This window comes from Bos indicus, chromosome 10 (genome assembly GCF_029378745.1).
Source record: "Bos indicus isolate NIAB-ARS_2022 breed Sahiwal x Tharparkar chromosome 10, NIAB-ARS_B.indTharparkar_mat_pri_1.0, whole genome shotgun sequence".
In the NCBI taxonomy this organism is placed as follows: Eukaryota; Metazoa; Chordata; class Mammalia; order Artiodactyla; family Bovidae; genus Bos; species Bos indicus.
The window spans coordinates 86530523-86553550 of NC_091769.1; the positions used below are offsets into that span (position 1 = coordinate 86530523).

Below are 23028 nucleotides of genomic sequence, written 5' to 3' on the forward strand. Positions count from 1 at the left end.
TCTTTCAAATAATTCTGTGGGTCTTTTCCCAGATATGTATTTTCTCTCAATTTAACTTCTAACTTAAGTTTCCGCCCATGTGACTTTCAGCGCGTTACCAGAAACCACAAGAGAGAGGGCGCGAGCCCCAGGGCAAGCGACATGTCCCTGTGGGGAGCAGAGCCTCTGCACCCCGGAGCGAGGAGGACGCAGGGGTCAGGGGCAGCGGCAAGGCGGGCAGAGGAGGGCCCTGCGGAGGGGGGTGGGCTGCTGGCCTGGGGGGAGCAGTCAGGAAGGGAGGCCAGCTGGTGACAGGAGAGCCCCGAGGCGCCTGGGGCTGTGTGGAGAGCCCGGAAGACTGCGGCCATGCCTCACAGCTCCGACAGCAGCGACTCCAGCTTCAGCCGCTCTCCACCCCCCGGCAAACAGGTAGAGTCCTGCCTTTCCCTCCTCCTCCCTCCTGATTCTCCGGGGCAGCAGGAAGAGGATCAGGCTTCCTGGGCCTCTGCCCAGGGATGCTGAGGGGCCAGGAGATGGCCGGAGCATCCTGTTAGACTCAAGGGCTGCAGGGAAGCCGTGCGTCTCAGGCAGAGACCCTCATCCTTCCGCCCCTCCTGGCAGAGGATGCTCTCCGTGTCCCCTAATGGTACCCATCGCCTTCACCTCACCTGGGGTCCCATCCCAGGAAGCTTTCTAGGAAGCCGAGGGGAATGGGCACCAAAGAACTCTGGTCTCTCAGAAGAGAGAGTCTACCTCTCTCCAAGGCTGTAGCAGAGTGAGTGGGGTGGAGCACTGATGCGGGCTGAGGGCACGCACACCCTGAAAGCTAGATGGTTGCCCAGGAGACAGCCAGCAGAAGAGGAGAGGAAAGGGATGGGGTTGGGGGAGGCAAGTTAGGAGGAGGACCCCAGGCCAGCTTGGAAGGATCTATCTTACCTCCTAGCACAGAACCTGTTGCTGGCACAGGAGGGGGGAAGGGGGCTGGAGGAGGAAAGAAATGAATCAGGAGATGGTTCTGGGCACTTGAAATTATTCCCTTGTAGCTCAGCTCTGGGGAAACTAGAGAGGTGAGGGTGGAGATTCTGGGTGTCTAAGATTGTAACTTCCAACTCAAAAATTTTCAACTTGAGGGTTGCTCAAAGAAAAGAAAAAAAAAACAAAACACCACGAGCATACTGGCTGCTTCCCATCTCCCGGGGCTTTCTCCTCATCACATTCCTTGACAGCCCTCTCCCCAGGAAGCCCTCTCCCTGATCATCCAGTACAACGGTGGAGGACAATGTCTTCTCCAATTCGGGGTTTAAAAACTGCCTTCTTTCCTTCGCACGGGTGTCCGAGAGGGCATTGAAAATGCTGCAGCCCGAATAAAAGTATACAAACTTATACCACAGCTTCTGTCATCAGTACTTGACAGAAGAGAGGCAGGTAGGAAGGAGCCCTCGTGGAGACCTCTAGAGGACAGACAAGCCAGTCCTCGGCTCAAGACCGAATCGAGCTGTTCAGACCGCCTGGAAGTCTGTGCTCTTCTTAGGAAGGAAATTACTCACGGCTTTCATGGTAACCCGGCTCCCCAAACCCCTGAGAGGAAGAGCACTTCCTTCCTATCTAACCCACTGCCTTCTGACTGCAATGGCCTGGAAGTACTGGGCCCGTTGGTGAGACATATGCTTGGGAGGGCAGACTCTTGTCCTGGGAACTGTGTCCCGCTAGCCTGCAGGGATGTGAGATGGCACAGAACTGGGGGTGCAGGAGGGCTTCGGTCAAACTTCTACACTTACCCTGTAGCGTCTGGGCAAAGCTAGAGCTAACCTTTCTGCCCAAGTAGAGCACACGCCCATCTGTGGGAGGCACTCAGATGACACCAAAGGTCCCGGGTCCTTCTAAGCACCCGTCTCCTACCTGCCAGGGCCAGGTCATCTCCATCATTAAAACTGTTCCTGGTCTCCAATTTGTACTAGGGCTTGTGCTCAGGGCATCCTGGGGGATGTCAGGGACACTGAGCGTAAGGAAGGGAACGCAGGGGACAAAGAGGCAGATCTGGGATGGGGACCTCATACTGGGGCGGGGGTGGGGGTGTAGGAAACAGAAGCCCCAAGGGGTCACACCAGGGAAGAAGTAGTTGGTAGTGGGTGAGGGAGTGGCTTGGAGAGGCATCAGACTCAGCACTCGAGGGTGCAACTTGCCAGAGTACTGTGAGCTCCTGGGCAAGCTCTTTGAGCCTTCGCTCCCCCATGTAAGATGCAAATACTCACATCAACTTCACCAAATCAGGGGGTTCAACAAGAGCACCTCAGGGAAAAACACTTGCACAGAAGCAAGCACATAGTGAGTGCTCAACAACATTTTAGGAAAAAAACAAAAACAAAAACAAAAACAAAAACAAGAAGGTTCTAGGCCAGAAGTAACAGAGTAAGGGTGGAGCAGCCCTGAACAGGAGAGGTGATGAAACATACTTCATCGCCTTAACCATCTTTTTCCAAATACAGCCCTCCTGAGGCCTCAAGCTCTTTTGCTCTCTTCCTGTATCTTCTGGCCAAAGCTACAGAGACACAAGAGAGTTTCACAGAGTGTGGGGAAGAGTTCCCTTTTGGGTTCAGCGTTTTGGTCACCAGGGTGTGGACAGGCAAATAACGATGAAGAAATGGAAGGGTGGACAGCAGGATACCAAACACCATGAGAGGCGGCTTCAGCTCAGAAGAGAGGTGTAGACTCCCCTAATTTTCATCATCTCTGCTCCCCAGGACTCATCTGATGATGTGAGAAAGGTTCAGAGAAGGGAGAAAAATCGCATCGCCGCCCAGAAGAGCCGGCAGAGGCAGACACAGAAAGCCGACACCCTCCACCTGGTGAGTGTTCAGACCTCTTTTCATCCTCTCGGGCTGTAGGCTTTGCTCCCCACCAACCTGGGGACACCGGGACGGAGCCTTGAGTCTGCCTTTGTGGAGACGTACGTGTGGGGTGTCAGTGGAGGGGTGAGGGATGCAGGTGGAGTGATTCTGTCGCAGGAAATGGGCCAGGAGGCTGAAACAGAAACGAGCCCCAGGATGGCATGTGGAGGAAAGGGGCTGAGTGTGGCAGCCCAGAGGCTGGTGGAAGGCAGATCCACCTGCTCAGGGATGGGACACCCTCAGAGAGCTCCATTCTGCGTGGACCCAGGCAGCAGAAGTCACGACTGCTTTTGGGAGCAGTTCAGAAGGTGTTATGTGCTTTGGGAGGGTCTGTCATCTCACAGTGCTAGGAACACATGTATATAGTCCCATCCCCTGGGAGGCCAGCGGGGTGGCCACTCCGGGCCCTGCATTTGGGACAATGAGGTCCACAGGGTGCTGCACCCCACAACTTCTTTTCTGAACATTATTAAGGTTTGATTTCAAAATTTCTGTTTTGATGGTATCCCAAGATGGCCTGTGAATGATAACAGTTGCAAGTGCATGTATCTGGCACAGTTACCATCCTGATTGAGTTGCCTGCAGTCTTGCACTTTCTAGGGAAGCCCTGACCCCTGGCTTGAGCAGGGGACTTGGGTGATCAGAACTGCATTTCTTTCAGCAGCACAAGATTCTGGTCAGTGTTTACAAATCGTGGCTGTGTGCTTCTTACAGAAAAGTCTTCTCCTCATCTCCCTCACCTTACCACCTTGCCTCTCTTCACCCTGCCCTTTAATTTGCTCCTTTTCAATCAACCCTTATTCCACTAGCTCCTTTCTCTTCTATCCCGTCAGCCCTTCCTCTAGCAACACTGTCCTTTCTCATCCTTCCCCGTGCTTCCGCCGACCCCACACCATTCCCAGACCCCTAGCATCCTGGGAATTCATTCCAATGATAAAAAGGGGAATTGGCATCAAAAATGAATATGCTTATGTTTACTTGAAAGATTAGCCTGGTAACTGGTCAGTTAAAGAATAACTGTGTTAATCCCATCAAGGAAAAGTAAGGTGCAGTTTTAGGTTAAAAGACACCCTTTTTAACTTTGTAAGGAAGCAGAGAGCAGGTAGTGTGAAGATCTCTGATTGGTTGCTCATGTTTTATTTGAAACGTATTCAACATGTCTTCCAATGCATACTAACGTAGTTTTATACTCATGAATAATTGTTGAAAGAAAGAATGAATGAACACTAAGCCTGTTCTCTTTGGTAATTGTGATCAGTAGTCTAAATGTTAAGCTGGTGGTGGCCCTGCTGCTGATATGTTCTCCATGATTTCACCATGGCTTAGGGGCTCATGACACTCCAATTTACTCTTTTAGGCTTGAAAAATCTATGATTGCTCACTTTGCCTCCATCAGCGTCTGATTCTTATTCAGTATTCTTTAGAACAAGCAAATGAACAAATAAATAAAATTAGTAAGGATAAAGTCTATCTTTTGGTATAAGTAGACAATGTTCTGAAACTGGAAATCTGCTATAGGCTTTATAAGTTTGAAATATTTTTTAAAAAGGAAATTATGTATTGCTCAGCAGTGCCGCCGTCATAAGGATATGGTGTGAGTCCCAGTTCTGCCATTCACTGTCTGTATGACCCACCTTAGACTGCAGAGATGTCCTTTACTTCCCTTAGTTGCGGTTCCCTTATCAGGAAAATGGGACAATGACTACCTCATAGATGGAGTGCATATAATATAACAGCTCAAGCTCAGTCCTCCTAGGCATATCATAACTATTCAAAAATTTTAAGTATAATAAGAGTTATCATTATAAGAAATAAGATGACTACAGCTAAAGTTTTATGCATCTGAACTTATATTTATATATAAACCACAGGATCTCAGGGCTGAAAGATTTCTTAAAGGCTGGAAAGTTCAGACACACTTTTGATGCTCAAGAATCTCTACAACACCCTCTAGACATGATCCCCAAAGTATGCCTGTCACGCCTAGTGATGGAGAGCCCTCTACCTCCCGATAGGAGCAGAGGAGTCTTCCCTAACTCGAGCTGTGCCACTGTCTCCCTGGGAACTCAACCCCCTGGTCTTTTTTCAACTCGTTGGGGACATATCAGTGAGGGTGATATGCATGCTTCCTTGCTATGGCAAGGTTTTCAACACTGACTCTGCTGCCTCTCTTTTCAAGAAAAGAGTTTGAGCCAGAAGATATATAGCCCATCTGATTATACTAGTCAAGACTATACCAAGATACGCTCTGGGGTTTGGGGCTCCATGGAGACCCAAGTCATGTAGTCACCATGTCCACACTCAAAACCCTGGCCTCAGTCTCTAGAATGTTCTCATCTTTGCCATACCTGGACACAGACTCCTCCCCACTCCTTTCTTCTGAGCACCATGGCATTCACCTTCACTTTTTGACCAGTGAGTAGAACACCTCAGAGTTTATACAGCAAGCCTGAGTGTTGCAACCAGTGTGACTTATGTTTCTTGACTTTGGGCAGAAACTTTTGGTAGCAACATATAAATCTGCCACCATCAAGCAGAGGGTTTGGCTGTGATCTGAAATTTGGCAGCAACATACAAATCTGCCACCGTCAAACAGAGAGCTTGACTGTGATCTGAAATGTTCATTTCCTCTCAGACAATAATCACCCATCTTCTGCATCCATTATCCTCTTAATCATGTTTGTGATTCAGGTAGAAAGCCTTCTGTTTATCACCAGCATTCTTAGGGTTGGGTGGGTGGTTTGTCCTCGATTCCTTTCCATGCTTGTCTCCACATGTTGAGGCTCTGGAACCATTCTCTGGCCGGAAGACACAGCCATAGGACTCACCTAACAAGATGTAAAAGACCAGGGTTTAGAAAGTACTGTGGTCTTAAATAAGGACCGCCTTTGTATTAGTATGCTAGCCTCTTAGATGCTGGGGTAACAACTGATTTCTTGGTTTCAACTTTGTCACTATTATTTCTCTTAAAATAGCAAAAAAATTATTCTGTTTCTCCAGTGAGAGAGAGGAATACCTATTATTTAGCATTTTCAGTATCTATCCTATAAGTGGTTCGCATCAACACTCTGTGTGTAGATTGCTTTTAAAATAGCGGAGTAGGGAAGCTGATGCTTTCAACAAGCGGTTTAACCTCATGCCAATGTGATAACATCTCTGGCCTTGACTACCACTCACATAAGCCAGATCAGGAGGAGCTCCTTTTCATAAGCGTAATATCAACAGTATCCGCGTTCTGTCTTTTTGTTTGTTTTGCTGCATCTCGTGGCGTGTGGGATTCTAGTTCCCTGACCAGGGATTGAACCTGTGCCCCCTGCAGTGGAAGCTCAGAGTTCTAACCGCTGGACCACCAAGGAATTCCCCCACATTCTGTTTTAATTCTCATTTGGTTGGTGTCTCACACAGCACTCCGCACACTCAGTTCATTTTCTCCCGTGGTCAAGTATAGAGTCCGTTAGGCATAGAATAGGTATTGATTAAAAAGGAGAAAGTCATATCTTGAGCCATTCACTTTCAAAAGTAATAAGTGAATCTAAGATAATCAGCTAAAAACTATTAAAAATAACAAGAACCCAGTCAGCTTTCAAAGTTAACACAAAAAGTAATAACTTTTCTTATGCAAATTAGATTAAAAAATTTAATAGAAAGAAAGATTCTATTTACAATACCAAGAACAGCAAATGGAAAGAAGGAATAAATTTAACAAAAAAATTTGAAGCTTAATTTTTTTAAGCTTCAAAATTATTCTAGGATTTTTAAAATTTCAAATAATTGAAAAAATATGTCTCATATAAAGATAGCAATTTTCCTTAAGTTAATTTAGAAATTTATCTAATTTAATGTGATCTCAATAAAATAGGATTTTCTGAGTATTTGAGGAAATTAAATTAGATATTGTAAATACCTTGTGAAAAATAACCATGTGAGAATTTCTAGGAAAATTCTAAAAAAAGAGGGTAATTAGAGACAATTAGCTGAATAAAATATTAAAGTGAATTATAAATATAGAAATCAAAACAATGTGGAAAAGATAGAATATTGGACAGAATAGAACATAGAAGTAGACCTCCAAACAAACTCAAATTTGAGACCCAAATACAAATAGACTCAAAGACAAATAGACTCAAATTTGTGTTAGTTCCTAAGACACAAGTAAAAATGCAAAATGTCTAAGATGGCACTTGAAACAAGAGAAAAATGAAGTACTCAATAAATTGTGTTGGGAAAACTGGTTGGTCATCTGAGGAAAAAAAAAAAAAAAGCTAGAGTCTTCACTTCTTTTACAATGCATATAGATTAAATATAGAAAAAATTAAAGAAATTTGAAGAATTAGCATTAAAAACATTTATCTTGGAATTAAGTCTTCCAGGTAAAATGAAAAACCCTGAAGCCATAAAGGGAAAGATTGATACACATTTATCAATAAAAAGCGTATTTTATACATAAGTGAAAATGTCTATACAGTTCAAAGTACCTAATATGCAAAATCAAAAGCAAGTGAAGACTGAGAAAAATACCTGCAACACATATGACCAAAAAAGGGCATATTTGCTTAATATACGAGAGCCCTTATGAATAAGAAAATGATCTACAAACAAAAGAAAAAATGAATAATAAGAAGAATAGGCAATTTATAGAAAGAGAAAAATAAATGGCAAATAAATACGGAAAAGCTGCTAGACCTCAGTTAGGAAAACAACAGTTAAAGCAACAGTTACATTCTCTGCCAGACTGACAAAGACAGAAAATGTTGCTAAAAGACCATGTTGCCAAGATGATGGTGAAGCAGGTATTGGAAGCATAAGTTGGTGCAACTCCATTAGGGAGCAATTTGACCATGTCCAAAGTTACTAGTGCGCACACACGGTAACTTGGCGATTTTACATCTAGGAATCTGTTTACAAACATATTCACGGATTACACAATTATGTACATGTAGATATAATCCTTGCTGCATTGCTTGTCATAGCAAAGACAGGAAACAAGCTAAATGGTCAGTAAGAGACTCATTCAATAGACTAGAGTTGGTTTATTCGGTGGAATACCACGAAGGTATTAAAATAACAAGTTAAATCTGAATGTGCTACTCTGAAAAGATTATCAAGCTTCTATACTCTTAAGTGAATAAGTATGAGTCTGGAGTATAGTTTTCTTCTATGCATATTTTTAACGAAAATAAAAACATATATGTGCATATGCATATAAGCTTAAAATTTTTCAAGTAGGTTTTCCCCCAAAATTGCTAATGATACATATTTCTGAAAGTAGGACAAAAGGTCTAAAGCAGAAGAGAGATACTTTGTGTTTTTCTACTTTTTTATATAGTTTGGATGTTTTTATTATGTGCTTTTATTTATATAATATAGATATTAAATTCCCAATATAGATCATTATTACATGTGCATTAGAATGATTTCTTTTCTAATTTGATCTCAAACATTGAATAGTCTTCCACTGTGATGTTTTATCCCTGAACATTGTGCATAAATATCTCAGTCCTTCGGGACAACAGTCAATTGGGATTTCTAATGAGTAATCTTAAGGTCTCCAGCACTAAACAAGCCACTGTAAGGGACAGCGAATCAGTTTCATTTGTGTGGTTATCTTGGTAATTGTCGGATACTCTGGTGCCTTGTAGCAGGAAGGATTTTGAGTCTGTGTCCCAGGTCAGTGGGAAAGAGAATTGAGATCAGTTGAGAAGCTGTGTTCATGAAAAGGCTCAAAGTAGAGGAGGCGATGGAGAGGCAGTAGTATTAGCCCAGAGCTATGATGTTGACAAGTCAGATCTGGCCTTGAGGATGGAAATGGAAGCAAAGCAGAGTTACAGGGTCAGATCTGGAAGCTGGAACTTCAGATACTTAGATTGGAGGAGGGATAGGTGTTTGCCTGGGGCAGCCTCTAGTGTGGAAGATCTCATACTAGTTTAAAAAAAAGAGAGAAAGATTTACAGGCCCAGGGTAGATCTTTAATGTCATATATAGCAAATATCAGGAGGGTAAATTATGTCTGAAATTAAGCTGATGCTGTGAGAAATAAAGTTTTTATAATTGGAGGAAAATTAAGTAATGGAAGAAGCAAAGCTCAGCAAAGATGCTCACTTCCCAGGCCTCCTTAGGAGGAGAGTGTTGTTCTTGGTCTTCTGGTAAGGGCCATGCAAGAAGGCTGTTTATGGTTCTTTTTCATTCTATCAGTTTTTTTTTCCTCCCTCTAGGAGATTATACCATAAGTTTTATTGGTATAGAGAAGTCATAGGTTAAAAAAAAAATAAAGCAAAATGAAAACCACAGAAAGAATGTTCTTGCTGGTTCCAGCCTAAAGAAGTTCAGTGTAAAATCAGTGAACTATCCATGGAAAGGACATTTCTCTTATGCCTTTACTGCTCTGAACTTCTTTTTATTAAAAACATATTAATTGAACACACAACTATATACCAGGCACTGTGCATTATGTGCTCTACCTGCAGTTGTCTCGTTTAATCTGCACAAAAACCTTATTTTGTCATTCCTATATTAGGTTAAGTAACTTGTCCAAGGTCGTACATTTTGTAACTAGGTCTGTCTGACTTCAGAACCCATCTTCCTAACCACTAGGCAACACAGCCTCTTCCTTTGGACTCTTGTGAAGACTGATCCTCCTTGAACCCCTTCCTGAATTTTATTCTTTTGTTCTTTAAGCAGCATCCTCCAAAGTTGACACTTTTTCTCCTCCACCATTAGGCCTAGCTGAGAAAGTAAGCACTAGATCAAAGCCATTGAGACCATTTTTAAAGAAAGCGGTGTAGCAATAAATGTTAACATCCTGCTCTTTGGTGGAGCAATTCCACCTACAGGAGTTTGAAGAAACAATGATGCACAAAGATGGCCAGTTCATCATTATTTGTGAACAGTATACACTTTATCACCCACTCCAGTGTTCTTGCCTGGAGAATCCCAGGGACGGGGGAGCCTGGTGGGCTGCCGTCTCTGGGGTCGCACAGAGTCAGACACGACTGGAGAGACTTAGCAGCAGCAGCAGCATACACTTTATCAATACTCTAAAATTGGACATATGCCCAGCTATGGAGATAAGTATATTATGACCATTCATACACTAGAATTCTATGCTAGCACTAAAAGTGACTAAGTGAATCTGTATTTATCAACACAGAAAGATGTTAATGACATGGCATTGAGTGACAAAGCAAGTGACAAAGAATATGCAGAGTATAATCCTCTTGATGTAAAAGCTGTGGTTTGGGGGCATGTTTGCATGCATAAAGAGATGTCTGGAAGAACAGTCTTCAAAATGCTAACCGTGGATTCTTCTATGTGGTTGAGATTTGAATAAGTCACCTTACTCCTGGTACTTTTCTGTAGTTCTTTTTATTATAATAAATGTGTACTGTTTTAAAAATCTGTAATAAAAATTTGACGATTCTCATTTGGGAAGGAAAAACACACAGAGGAACTCACACCCCGCTAACTTCTTGTCCTACTAATAAGCGGTCAGTGTGGTTATGGTCAGCAGGCGTATTCGGCAGTATAAGGAATTTCTGTCTGAAAGCGATTACATGTCCCCGTCAGAAATTGCTGGCACCCACTCAGCTGAAGTCTTCATGAAGCTGTTTTCAGTGGCTACCAAACTACTTTCTCTTGGAAAGGATGAGGGAGTCTCCCCAAACCCCAAGCTGCTCTGGGGTTTTCTCCATTTCCTCTGTAGGACTCAGTCAGGCCCCCCGAGTCCTAGAGGGATTCCATAGATTGGTTCCACAAGACAAAGTCCCCTTCAGAATGCGGAGTACCTGTAGGGGACCCTGCCATGGGTCCATACGGGAGTTCGTAGAGGGACTAACCACAACTGTGGTCATGCCCCCTTCTTGATGGAATCGCAGAATTAAGAAGGAACTCAGAGTTGCTCCAGGTCACCCTGCTGTGTGTCTTACTGTTGAGGACGCTGCTGTCTTCCTCAAGGACACCCAAGAAACGAAACCTCTTGCCTTCCCACCACTTGCTTTTGTTTTTGTGCCACTTTGCTGAGCAGGACTTTGCTCTGCAGATGGTGTTGCTCTCACACGTCCTTTTGCAAAGGGTGAGTTAAGAAGTAGGCCATTAACCAGGACATGTGAACAGTCCAGACGCTGTTCAGCAACAGAGCCCAACCACATAGTAAGAGACCAGAAAGGCAGAGAGTCCCAGGTTAAAAGGGGCTAAATTGAAAAGTTCCATTATTTTATTTATGTATTTGGCTGTGCTGGGTCTGAGGGATCTAGTTCCCTGACCAGGGGACTGGACACGGGTCTCCTGCATTGGGAGCTCAGAGTCTTAGCCACTCGACCACAAGGGAAGTCAAAGTTCATTTATTTTAAAAAAGATCTTAAGGGTGTAATCCGAAATCAAAAGGACAATGACATACTAGGGGAATATTTCTGTCAAATTAAATAAATTCAGATTTAATACTTACAGTATAGAAAGAACAGCCTTTTTAAGAAAAACCTCAAGATGCCAGTAGGTAAGTGGGCAAAGGCTATGAACAGAAAGCTTACGTAATGCTTTTTCCTACTGAAATGAACATAGCCCAATTTTCTATTCTGATTGTGAAAACAATACACACCATGGGTTTCCCAGCCTCGGCAATATTGACGTTTTGAGTTGGACAATTCTTTGTTGTGTGTGTGGGAGGGGGTTGGTCTCCAGCACTGTAAAATCTAAAACCTACCCACTAGATACCAGTAGCACCACCTCATCCCTCTGGTTATGAAAATCAGAAATATTTCTAAATCTTCCCAAATGTTCCCTGGGGGGTCAAAATTTTCCTTGGTTGAGAATGCTATACTAGGGAATATATATATAGAAATGTATTTCTTCTTAGTAATCAATAACTTGTAACATTATAATGAAATTAAGAAACTTTCCAAAAGTTTGTTAGCAAAATAAATTATTTAAAATTCCAACACTTGGGACTTTCTCGGTAGTCCAGTGGTTAGGACTCTGAACTTTCACTGCAGGGGGCATGGGTTTGATCCCTGATTGGGGAACTAAGGTCCCCAGTGCCACGCAGAAAGGCCAAAAAAAAAAAAAAAAAATCACCTAAAATTACAACACCTAAATCCCGACAATGTCGTTGTAATAATTAATATATACATTCAAGGCCGATGACACTGTATATCTTACACAACCTTTTATAAAAATACTAACCAAGGACTGCAAGATGTTCACTACACCATTATTTACAACAGCAACCAAAATCTCCAGCAATAGAAAACCACATAAGGTAAACTGTGGACCATCTGTTTGTTGATGTAGCCATTAAAATAATAATTATGGTGATTTTGTAAGTATACTCTAAGTATATATACAAATTTGTCTTTTCTTTTCTGTCATAATAATTTTGTCACACTTACAAAAATGCTGGACATTTTGGCTGCTATTATTTGTTACAAAGGACAAGATGGCACCATGTACAAATGAAAAGGGTTGTGTTTAGAGGACTAGAATCATGGGTGGGTATACTTTTTAAAAATATATCTTTAATATATTTATATTGTATGTTTTTTTATTAAAAAACATAAGAAAATGATCAAATAGACCCTGAGTGGTCTATTTGTGGACAGAGGATGAGAACAGTGAGGGTATCCCTGAGTTAGAATTTAGGAGAAAGCCTTTGGCAGAAGATCTCATAATTTATCTTCCAAACAGGGACATTTTTGAGAGTGAAAAGAGCCACTAGTGAAAAATTACACGAGGACAATACTATGAACTGGGAGTGTCCCAGTAAACATCTGGTCACACTAGATTGAGGGGAACCAAGGAGGAGACCTAAGGCGCTTAGGAAATTCACGAGTAAAGATTAAGTTCAGAGCCAACTAGAGGGGGCTAGATTCCTGGTGCTAGAAGGCAATTTCCTGCATGAGATGACCCTGTTACTAAAATATTTTCCAGTTACTCAGCTGACACAAAAAATATGCCTGTTGCTAAGAGGGTGCAGTAGTCCAGAAAATGACAAAAACAAAGGCCATATTCCTAGTACTGGAGCTCATGTTGACAGAAATGATTCTTTCTGCTGTATAAGTATATATGAAATGCCTCCTATGGGCATTTTTTTTTTTTTTTTTCCCTAGGTGATGAGAGTTCAGCAGGGACAAGACCAAGTCCCTGATTTCAGGGACCTTACATTCAATCAGAAGTCACACTGGAAAATCAACTGACCAATTGTTATTTACTATCTCACTAATCACACAAAGTGAGGAGGGCTTCAAAGGAAAGCAAATGGTGCAGTGTTAACAGTGACTTAAGGACAGGGCTGGGAATGGTGTCAAGGAAGGTCCTTCTGAGGGCCTGACATCTGAAATCAAATATGAGTCATGGGAAGGAGCCTGGGAAGATCTCAGGAGAGAGTGCTATCTGCAGAGCCTTCAGGCCAAACTCTGTGGGGCCTGTCAAGGGTCAGAAAGATGCCTTGTGGGGCCCAGGACTGTGAGCTCAAGAAGAGGAACTCAGGAAAAAAGGCCATTGTGCCCCAGGAAGCAGGAACCAGATGGGGTGGGGGTGGGGTCCTCAGTAAAATGATTTCAAATCCAGTAGGGACAGGGAGAGGGCAGATATATCTGAACCTAAATTCTAATCCACAAAATGTAAAGCAATTACATCTCACTGGGCTGTTTGAGAAATAATGTGAGAGCAAATGTTAAAAGAAAGCAATAGCGCATTTGTCAGTTTTGCATTGGAGAGAAGATTTTATTTGTTTAATGCAGAGAGGCCAGTATTTTCCTATAAATCAATCACATGAAGATATCAGAAGTAGATCATATATGAAAACGTATGCCCTTCTTTCCAGTTGGTTATACAAACTTTAAGAACGCTGTTTCCTTGGCTGGCTTTTTCACTACAGTTGGTCAGGTCTCCTTTGCTTCGTTTAGTTGGGACAGGTCAAGTTGAGGCCAGGGAAATTGCACGCAGGGTTCTGACAGTGCTGTAATTCAGCTGCCTCCACTCCACAGCTTCAGTCTGGGGAACAACAATGTTGCTAAGCAGGCCTTAAAAAAAAAAAAGAATCTGCTTCCCTGATGGCTCAGTTGATAAAGAATCCACCTGCAATGCAGGATACCAGAGTTCGATCCCTGGGTTGGGAAGATTCCCTGGAGAAGGAAACAGCAATCCACTCCAGCATTCTTGCCTGGGAAATCCAATGGACAGAGGAGCCTGGCGGGCTACAGTCCATGGGGTCACAGGAGTCAGAAATAACTTACCGGTTAAACCACCACCAAACACTCATTTGTAACTCTTCTAGAGTTAAATGCAGAAGCAATAAAAGTACTTAAATGCTTGGTTAAACACTCCCTGGGAAATTTCATGGATATCACAAATTTAGCAGACTCTTCAAATGCAGGTTTCAGATTTTGGTAAATTCTTACAGACTCCAAGTTGGCAATCAAGAAACATGATTTTACTGATCACTTCACTGTGTGCCAGGCACAGTCCCAGGACAAAACACTGTCTTTCACTCCAGACCGTGTTTTGTCCTTCACTGAGGATGAAACAGTGAAGACAAGGATGGCTCCTGTCCTCACCGAGCTTAACAATCCATAGGACAAATAATTTGATGAAGTTATCATTAGTGAGATTCCAATAAGTCCTCTACCTCTTGCCTTTCTATAAGAGTGAACTATTCTGGGCCACTTGAAATTTTCACCAACTATAAGACTCTTCGCCTTAAATAGCCATTTACTTTTAGAAAAAATTTTGACTTAGAAATATCCTCTTCCTTCTTTAAAGTTCTTTATATTATTTATACTATGTTACACAATAAATACATTTAATAAAACAAAATATAAGTAAATATATAAATATGATATCATAAATTTAACATCAAACTGTATATATTTATATTGTTTTATTATTTTCAAGAAGAATCTACTATGAACATACGTCTCAAGCTGGTTGTTCATTAAGCTCACCTGGCAAGTACTTCTTTAATCTTGATGCCTGAACCCAGTCTGGAACAACTAAATTAGAACCTCTCAGTGGTAAAATCCAGGAATCAAGATTTAAAAAAAAAAAAAAAAAGCTCTCCAGGAAACTGCAGTGTGCAGCCAGGGCTGAGAATCAGGGAGTGGTGACATTTAGAAGCCTGTCTGATGCATGTGGTAGAATGTGTGGAGTGAATCTGGGGCAATTTGTGAGTAGATACCCAGACACTCTGTCCCAGAGACCTGGAGCTTAAAACAAAACCAAAGAAAACAGTTCAGACCTTGATGTTGATGGAAATTATTAGTTTGTTTTTCAAAACTGGACGATATCCTTTCTAACTTGAGGTATCAGTCAGGAGTTATAGAAAAACTATCCAGCAGAGGCATCAACAAGTCATTTGTATTTTAGATTTTTCTCAAATAAGAAGTTCAGAAGTAGACAGACCAGGGATAGTACAAGAATGTCATCAAAGAACCAACCTCCTTCTCTCTCTTGGGCAGTCATTCTCAGGATGGGGGGGTCTCATCCTCAAGGCTGCAAGATGGCTCCTGAATCTCCAGGCATCAATCTGTGTCCAGAGAGGTTAGCGTTTTTCTGGTGAGGCTTTCCCTTTTATCCCCGGGGAAGCGAAGCTTCATCCTCTCCCTCCCTGTATTTCTGCTTATGTCTCATTGGTCAGAATCTGTCACATGGTCCTATCTAGCTGCAGGGGAAGCTGGGTAATTGAGGAATTCTTTTCCTAGCCTCTCTAGAGGAAAGCAGGGATAAGGAGTTTGGATAGACGTTGAGTGAGCCATCTTATAGTGTTTCTCATATATGAGATCAATGAAGTCATGGTCCTGAAAGCCAAGGAACAGAAGAGAGGGCAGGGCCCTGAGGGGCGTGGCTGATGTGGTTAAGTATCACTGGATGACCAGGTGCTCACAGTCCTGGAGCTTCAGCTTTAAGGCTCAAAAGTATAGATTTCTCCAGAATTCAGTGCAAAGACCTGTGGTTTAGTGATTCTTCTCTCCTCCTCAGGTGAGGAACAGGAGTGGGGCTATTTTCCCAGGATTGGTGGGAGACATAGCACAGATCCCACTATGGCTTGGGACGTGCCCTATCTCTCCGTTCATGGACTTCTCCAGGAATGGTGGGCTCCAGCCTAGTTCTGCCTGGGAGGGTGGGGGGGTTGCAGACTGCTGGGGATTGAACCAAGAGCTGGGTGTGAGCTTCACACACCACTCTCGTATTGAAGTGTGGGTGGGAGCTGAAAGGTCACCCTACCAATAACTGTAGGTTCTGTTGAGGAGAAAAACACAGGGACTATTTTCACCCTTCTGGAAAGTGTGATTAGAAAACTCAAGGAGAAGGTCAAGGCACTAAACCAGACCTGGCAGGAAGACGCTCCAAGCCCTGCAAAGGAGGCCTGGAGAGTCCCCGCTAGAGCCTTGGGTTAGAGTTAGTCCTTAGCCTCAGTCCCAACTGGCTTCCCTGTGGGGAAGGGACCTGCCTGGGGATTCCCCATCATTGATGCACTCTACAGTGACCCCCTGCTTGGCCCCTCCACTAGGGAATTTCCCAGAATGTTCCCACACCCCCAAGAAGCCTCCTCCTTAGCCACCCCCAAACTGCTTGTGGTTCATGGTAAGGGCGGCACCAAGTAACCTCACAGGTGAGGGTGAATTGTGAACATTAGCATCTCAATTTGCATGAGGCGGGAAGAGAGGGAAGATGAAATAGGAAAGTCAACCAGGCTGAGGCCTCACAGGAGATAATTACCAGATATCATAAGATTTAAACAGACTTCAAAGGCAACAGGGGATGGTGGGCACAGGCTCAGAAGGCAGACAGTCTCAGTTCAAGTACTGGTGCTACAGCTGACAAGCTGTGTGACCTTGAACAAGTTACTAAACTTCTCTCTACCTTAGATTTCCCTCTTCTGTGCAATGTGGCTAGTAACAGTATCTACCACATAGGGTTGTTGCAAAGATTAAATGTAATGGTAACTGTAATGTACTTGGCACATGGTATCGCCCAAAAAATGTTAGTCATTATTAATTCAAACTGGATTAGTCTTTTAAATTTTTGGTTTCTACTACCTATCTCATATACATTGAGCCTACATACCTCTGGTTCCAACACACAACTACTCTTTCCAAACAGTTAGAGGCTCTAGTTGGCTAATACACAGGTAGTCAATTTAAAATCTGAAATATTTGAAAGTTAGAGAGGGTTTGGGCTTCTAATCCTGTGGTTTTCAACATTCACTGCACATTAGACTCCCCTGGGGAGCCCTTAACAACTCAATGCCCAGGTGCACCCCAGCCTGATTAAATCAGAATCAGGCATCAGTAAAACTTTCCAGGGATCCCACTGATCCTAGTGTGTGACCAAGATTGAGAATCACTGTGTTGGTCCAGTCTTCCTAGTTTAAAGTGAGGCAACTGCGGCTCAGAGAGGAAAAGGATGTCACCGAGAGTCACCCAGCCAGAGCCAGGACCAAGACCCCTGTCCACTGTTACCTGATGGAGCCCCCCACCCCCCGACCCCCGTTGCCATGTATTCCAGACCACGCTGTGGTCTGGGGATGGTCTGGCCCCAAGTCAACCCTCTCATAGAGTAGCTGCACATTAGACTCCATCCCAGCTCAGGGCAGGAGGTGATGATCAGCTCTGTGTTTGGAAGAGTATGACCGACTCAGGGTTCTTGTGTTGTCTTGAAGGATCACCAAACCAAGACCCAGTTTTCTCTTAGAAGGCTAGTGATCTTAGTGACTCCAGAGATCCTGAGTCGTCAAGTCTCTCAGGAGAAGCAGTGGGTGGGCTAAAAGGAGCACAGGACTGAAGATGGAGAAGCCGAGAGCCCAGCCCTGCTCTGTATCTGCCTGGTTCTGGGCCTTTGGATCAGTCACCCACTCAAACTTTCTGGACCTCCAAGAAAAATATGTCTTTTTATTTTTATTTTTTTACTTTTTATTTTGTATTGGACTAGAGCTGATAAATAATGTTTAGTTGATAGTTTCAGGTGGACGCAAAGGGACTCAGCCATACATATACTTGTATATATACTTGTATCCATTCTCCCCCAAACTCCCCTCCCATCCAGGCTGCCTCATAACACTGAGCAGAGTTCCTTGTGCTATATGGTAGGGCCTTGTTGGTTATCCATTTTAAATATAGCAGTGTGTACATGTCGATTATACGAATGAATTTATTTACAAAACATAAACGGATTCACAGACTTAGAGAACCAATTTATGGGTGTCGGGGGTCAGGGGTGGGGTGGGGGAAGGGATAGTTAGAAAATAAGTGTCTCTAGGTGAATCTATAGCTCTTTGTTTCAGCAGCTGCTGCCACCAGCCTGTACTCCTTTAGGGATGGGAGTAGGGGGTTTGTGCAATAGGTTTCTCCCAGAGTCTCAGTTGGCCTCATCTGTAAAATGGAGACAATGATAAGGGCTGGCCTTACATAGCTACCTCAAAGGGTTATTGCAAGGAGCCTAAAGGATCTAAATGTATTCCCAAAAGTAAAAAGCAGGTTATGTGGAAGCCCAAGGGCAGCCCTGCCCCCCCACATTAGGAGAAGACACATACATTAGAAACTAAAATTTACTTTCTAAATGTTACTTTCCTTTTTCCCTTGCTGAGTTCTTGGTTTCCAGGCCCTGTTGGGAATTCAGGGGGAAGTTAGGGGGGCTGTGATCATGGTACTTCTGGGTGGAGAGCTGCTCCCAGGTGTCCCTCAGCCAGTGTCCCTGTGTGAACCCTTTGCAGGGCATGCTGGGACCCAGGGAGGGTCAGAGTGGACCTAGGCCGGGCAGGGGTAGGTGGGGATGAGAGCCCTAGATCAGCCGCTTGCTTCTGCGAGGGAAGCCAGGCTCTTCCTCTGCGAAGTGTCTGGCTGGCTGCAGGGCCCCTGGGCTGGCAGTGCAGGTTTCTCTGGGGCCCTGGCAGGAAACAGTCTTGCTTCCCAAGGTAAAGACGAGTTTCTTGTCGCAGCTGGTTGTTTTCTAGTTAGAGGCCATGGTGGTTTTGAACACTCCCCTAGAGCTCTGGGATCTCCCAGGGGGCAGGGAGAAGGAAAGGACAAAGCTGGAGCTCAGCAGGGCTGGCTTAGGGAGGAAGAGCCCGCTGTCACTTCCCGAAAGCCGGCTGGCCTCTGGGCGGAGAGCAGGTCAGAGCGGTTGGTCCCTGCGGCCCGCCTACCCCGCCCCTCCCTTCTGCCTCGGGGTTTGCCCAGGCTCTTCGGAGCACAGAACTTACAGTAAATGTTGTCACCAGTGGAAACTCTCAGAGGGGGCGAGGAAAAGGGCTAGAGGAAGGGGCCAGGACTCCCGGCCCCCAGTTCCCGTCTTGCCAACGCCCCCCAGTCTCATGTGTTGCTTTATCTTACCTTTTGGTAAAGAGAGGGGATGCCCTCTCTCTGGGATGTGCCCGGAAATAACCAAATGGTGAGATGAATGAGCCGGTCACACCTTGCAGAAGCAGCAGCCAGTGCCCCTGTCTCTACCATCGTGGCTCTTGGTATCCCATCTCCCCACCCTGTTTTAGAGATGGGGTTTTCCTTTGTATCAACCTGGACACATTTTCTAGCCCCGGGCCACACACAGGAAATGCCAGGCTGAGGTTGAGCACGCTAGCGTCTGTCCTGTACAAACCGCCGGAAGCTGCCTTGATGGATAAGGCCACGTTCTCCTTACCACTTCAAAAGAACTCCCATTTGCAGGGCTTAGGGCAGTCGGCAGAGTAACTAACTCTCTCATTAACCTGAAGCTGGTTTTCTAAAGCAAATTTTAAATGTCAAGTTATCACACATCTGCTCACTGCCTACTGTAATTCTGAGTCAACTTCTGATCCATCGGTCGATGTCATCAGGCGGCCAATCAATAAGCACTTGAGTTCATACTCCATGCCAGGCACTTAATAAGTGCTTGGATAGTTAGAACACATTTATTATCACATTTAACATTACTAGCTATTGTTTTCAAACTTGTTTGGTGATTAGAATAATCTGGGGCATTTGTTAAAAATTCAGATTCCCAGAATTCAAACCCCAAATCCCAAACTCACTGAGTTCAAACCTCTAGATTTCAGGAAGTGCCTGGCACTATATTTTTATCAGGCCCTCAGATTAGTTCTAATGTCATGGCAAGCTTGGAAAACAAGCTAAGTGAAACAGAACAAGAAAAATAAGACCTAGAATCCAAATATTAGGTCACTTTTTGAACAGAAATGTAATTTATTTGCATCTCCAGTGCCATTTTTTCTTCCTCTGTGGGTACCAATGATTAGCAAAGACGATCTATCTGAGTCAAAGAATGTGAACATTAAAATCACATTGGAAATGCAATTCCCCTGGTTTTCTGAAGGTGGGATTGTTTTCCAGTAAATGCTAATTACCAGGGTGTAATTGTTGATTAATTAATGATGTGATCGGTAGTCAGAGCTCTTTACCCTGAGTCTTTCTTTTTAAAATTTCTGTGGCTGCGCTGAGTCTTTGTTTTGGCATATGTGGGCTTCTCTCTAGTTGCAGCGCACAGGCTTCTCTAGTTGCGGCATGCAGACTTAGGGGTTCTGCAGCATCTTAGTTTTCCAACCAGGGACTGAATTCACATTCCCTGTATTGGAGGGCGGATTCTTAACCACTGGACCACCAGGGTGTCCTGAGGTTTTCTGATTAGCATGTATCTGATGGTTCCCTGAAGCAAGGGGTAAAGATGTTTCTGGAAACAAAGCACAGGTGCTGGGTCACACCCAGAGTTCCACAGGACAAGCTGCCGGAGAGAGAACTCTGCTGGAGATTGACCATTTATCATTTAGAAGACCCCAAACGTTCTAGAATCTGGGTGAAGTAGACAGTTAACCAAGGACTCCATTCATAAGACTAAATGCAAATGCTGGGAACCTTAGGCAAACACACCAGTGTAACAGAGCAGAAAAGAGTGAAATTGGTATAAGTCAGTCTCACAAACTGTTTTCCATTTTTTCCAGCTCTAGCTGGTCATGCACTGGCCTGGACATGCACTTGCCACTCTCAACTCTCATATACACTTATGGAGACCTATGCATGTACCTGCACGCAAAGGAGCACACTAATGCAATTCACACATGCCTTCACACACACACACACACACAAACACACACACACACACATCTCTGTTAGTTGGGACCAAATGCAACAGCCATTTTCCGAGGTCAAAATAAATATCAGCAATTTCATATGGTTTGATCTAAACAGCTATGCATATACATGTACAAATATACATGTATTTATGCAGATGCATGGGCTTCCCTGGTGGCTCAGATGGTAAAGAATCTGCCTGCAACACTGGAGACCTGGGTTCGATCCCTGGGTTGGGAAGATCCCCTGGAGCAGGGCATGGTAACCCACTCCAGTATTCTCTCCTGGAGAATCTCCATGGACAGAGGAGCCTGAGGGGCTGCAGTCCATGGGTCGCCAAGAGTCGGGTGCGACTGAGCACAGCACAGGACTAAGCACAGCACACAGCACCGCACCCATCCACACACATGACACGTGCAAATACACACGCACGCGTGCACACACTTGCATGTGCAGAAAAAGTCACCGATGCCCTGCCTGGCCGTACTAGTGGAAATCTAATGCGGAACTCCCATTGCCTCCTCCACGCCCCCCAATCTTCCCCTGCGCCCTGAGAGTAACCTGCAATGTCCATCCTTTCTGCTCACAGGAGAGTGAAGACTTGGAGAAGCAGAACGCGGCGCTGCGGAAGGAGATCAAGCAGCTCACGGAAGAGATGAAGTACTTCACTTCGGTGCTGAGCAGCCACGAGCCCCTGTGCTCTGTGCTGGCCCCCGGCGCGCCCTCGCCCCCCGAGGTGGTGTACAGCACCCACGCCTTCCACCAGCCTCACGTCAGCTCCCCGCGCTTCCAGCCCTGAGCTCCCCCAAGGGAGGGCGAGCAGAGAGCAGAGCCTGCGTCTTCAGCTGCTCCCGGGGTTTCGGGAGGAGCACACAGACAGCTGTCCTCCGTCAGCGCCCTCTCGCCGCCCAGAAAGCCAGAGGCCGAGGCCGGACCCCAGGATCAAGAGCCCGGGGACGGGAACGCGCGGCAGCTGGATGTGTGTGCAGCGCCTGCAGCATGGCCACACGCCGCCAGGGGCCTGGACCTTCAACTGGCTGGGAGGCCCGACCCAGTGATGGGTCAAGCATGACGCCCAAGTCTCGTGATCCAGAGGGAGCAGGGTAGGGCAGGGTTATTTTTCTAAATAAATGTCTTAAAAGAAACCAATCTGGCAAGGGCTTGAAACCTAAAGTTCTGTCATTTTTTTGGTTCTTGGACTCAGGAGCCCTTAAAGGTCTGGAGACTCTGCTCATTCGGCTCTTTCCCACGGCTTGTTCATCTACTTGGGAAGCTGGGTTTTCTCAAAGCATCTTCAATTTCCCCTCTAGGCATCTCCATCATTTCCCTCCCCAAATCGCCTCTATGTGATCTCCCACTTTCCATGCCTCATTGTATGATGCTTTCTAGATTGTCAGTTCTAAACGGTTCTAGGGTCATTTTCTGCAGGAGAGAACGGCTGGTGCGGTGGAGTGGGATGGTCATTCAGGCTGGTACTCACCTCTCACAGGACTGCGCAGAGTCAGCCCCGTCCATACGGCCAGCCCTGGGGACTGCTGCATGCCTGGCCCCACGCCAGGAGCACTAGTAACTCAAGGAGCACCTCACAGGAAGGCAAGGCTTTCCTCTCTGCGGGGCAACCCGTGGTTCAGAGACACAGGCACCAGTGTCCTGCTGAGGACTCCACCTCCCCTGGGAAGCTGGGATAGCGCACACACAGCTTTGCTGTCTCCTCAAGGCTCCACAGTTTGAGGGCAGCAGCGGCTCAGATTAGTTGTCACTCAGTCGTGTCTAACTCTTTGCGGCCCCATGGACTGCAGCACGCCAGGCCTCCTTGTCCATCACCAACTCCCAGAACTCACTCAAACTCATGTCCATCAAGTCGGTGGTGCCATCCAACCATCTCATCCTCTGTCATCCCCTTCTCCTCCTGCCTTCAATCTTTCCCAGCATTGGGGTCTTTTCCAATGAGTCGGTTGTTTGTATCAGTTGGCCAAAGTATTGGAGCTTCAGCTTCAGCATCAGTCCTGTTATGTGGCTCAGATAACATAGGATTATCTTCAGGGCTATGAACTCACAAATTTTGGCAGAGCTGAAACCAGTGTGCTCTGGTTTTCCTGCTCGGATGTCCACTT

At 44.9% G+C, this 23028-nt stretch overlaps 1 protein-coding gene across 1 annotated transcript; it reads left to right on the forward strand.

Moving 5' to 3' along the window:
• The first annotated feature begins 149 nt into the window (after positions 1–149).
• Positions 150–22063, forward strand: BATF (basic leucine zipper ATF-like transcription factor). The gene is made up of 3 exons (XM_019969268.2): positions 150–408; positions 2721–2825; positions 21504–22063. The coding sequence occupies exons 1-3, from the start codon at positions 346–348 to the stop codon at positions 21711–21713; spliced, it is 378 nt and encodes a 125-aa protein (XP_019824827.1). The 5' UTR covers positions 150–345; the 3' UTR covers positions 21714–22063.
• The last annotated feature ends 965 nt before the right edge of the window (positions 22064–23028 follow it).

What these genes read in the sequence shown, in the direction of transcription:
- BATF (XM_019969268.2), top strand. Translation starts at nt 346, where the DNA reads ATGCCTCACAGCTCCGACAGCAGCGACTCCAGCTTCAGCCGCTCTCCA. An exon ending in CTCCACCCCCCGGCAAACAG is followed by an intron (nt 409 to 2,720) that starts GTAGAGTCCTGC and finishes TCTGCTCCCCAG; the next exon opens with GACTCATCTGATGATGTGAG. An exon ending in AAGCCGACACCCTCCACCTG is followed by an intron (nt 2,826 to 21,503) that starts GTGAGTGTTCAG and finishes TTCTGCTCACAG; the next exon opens with GAGAGTGAAGACTTGGAGAA.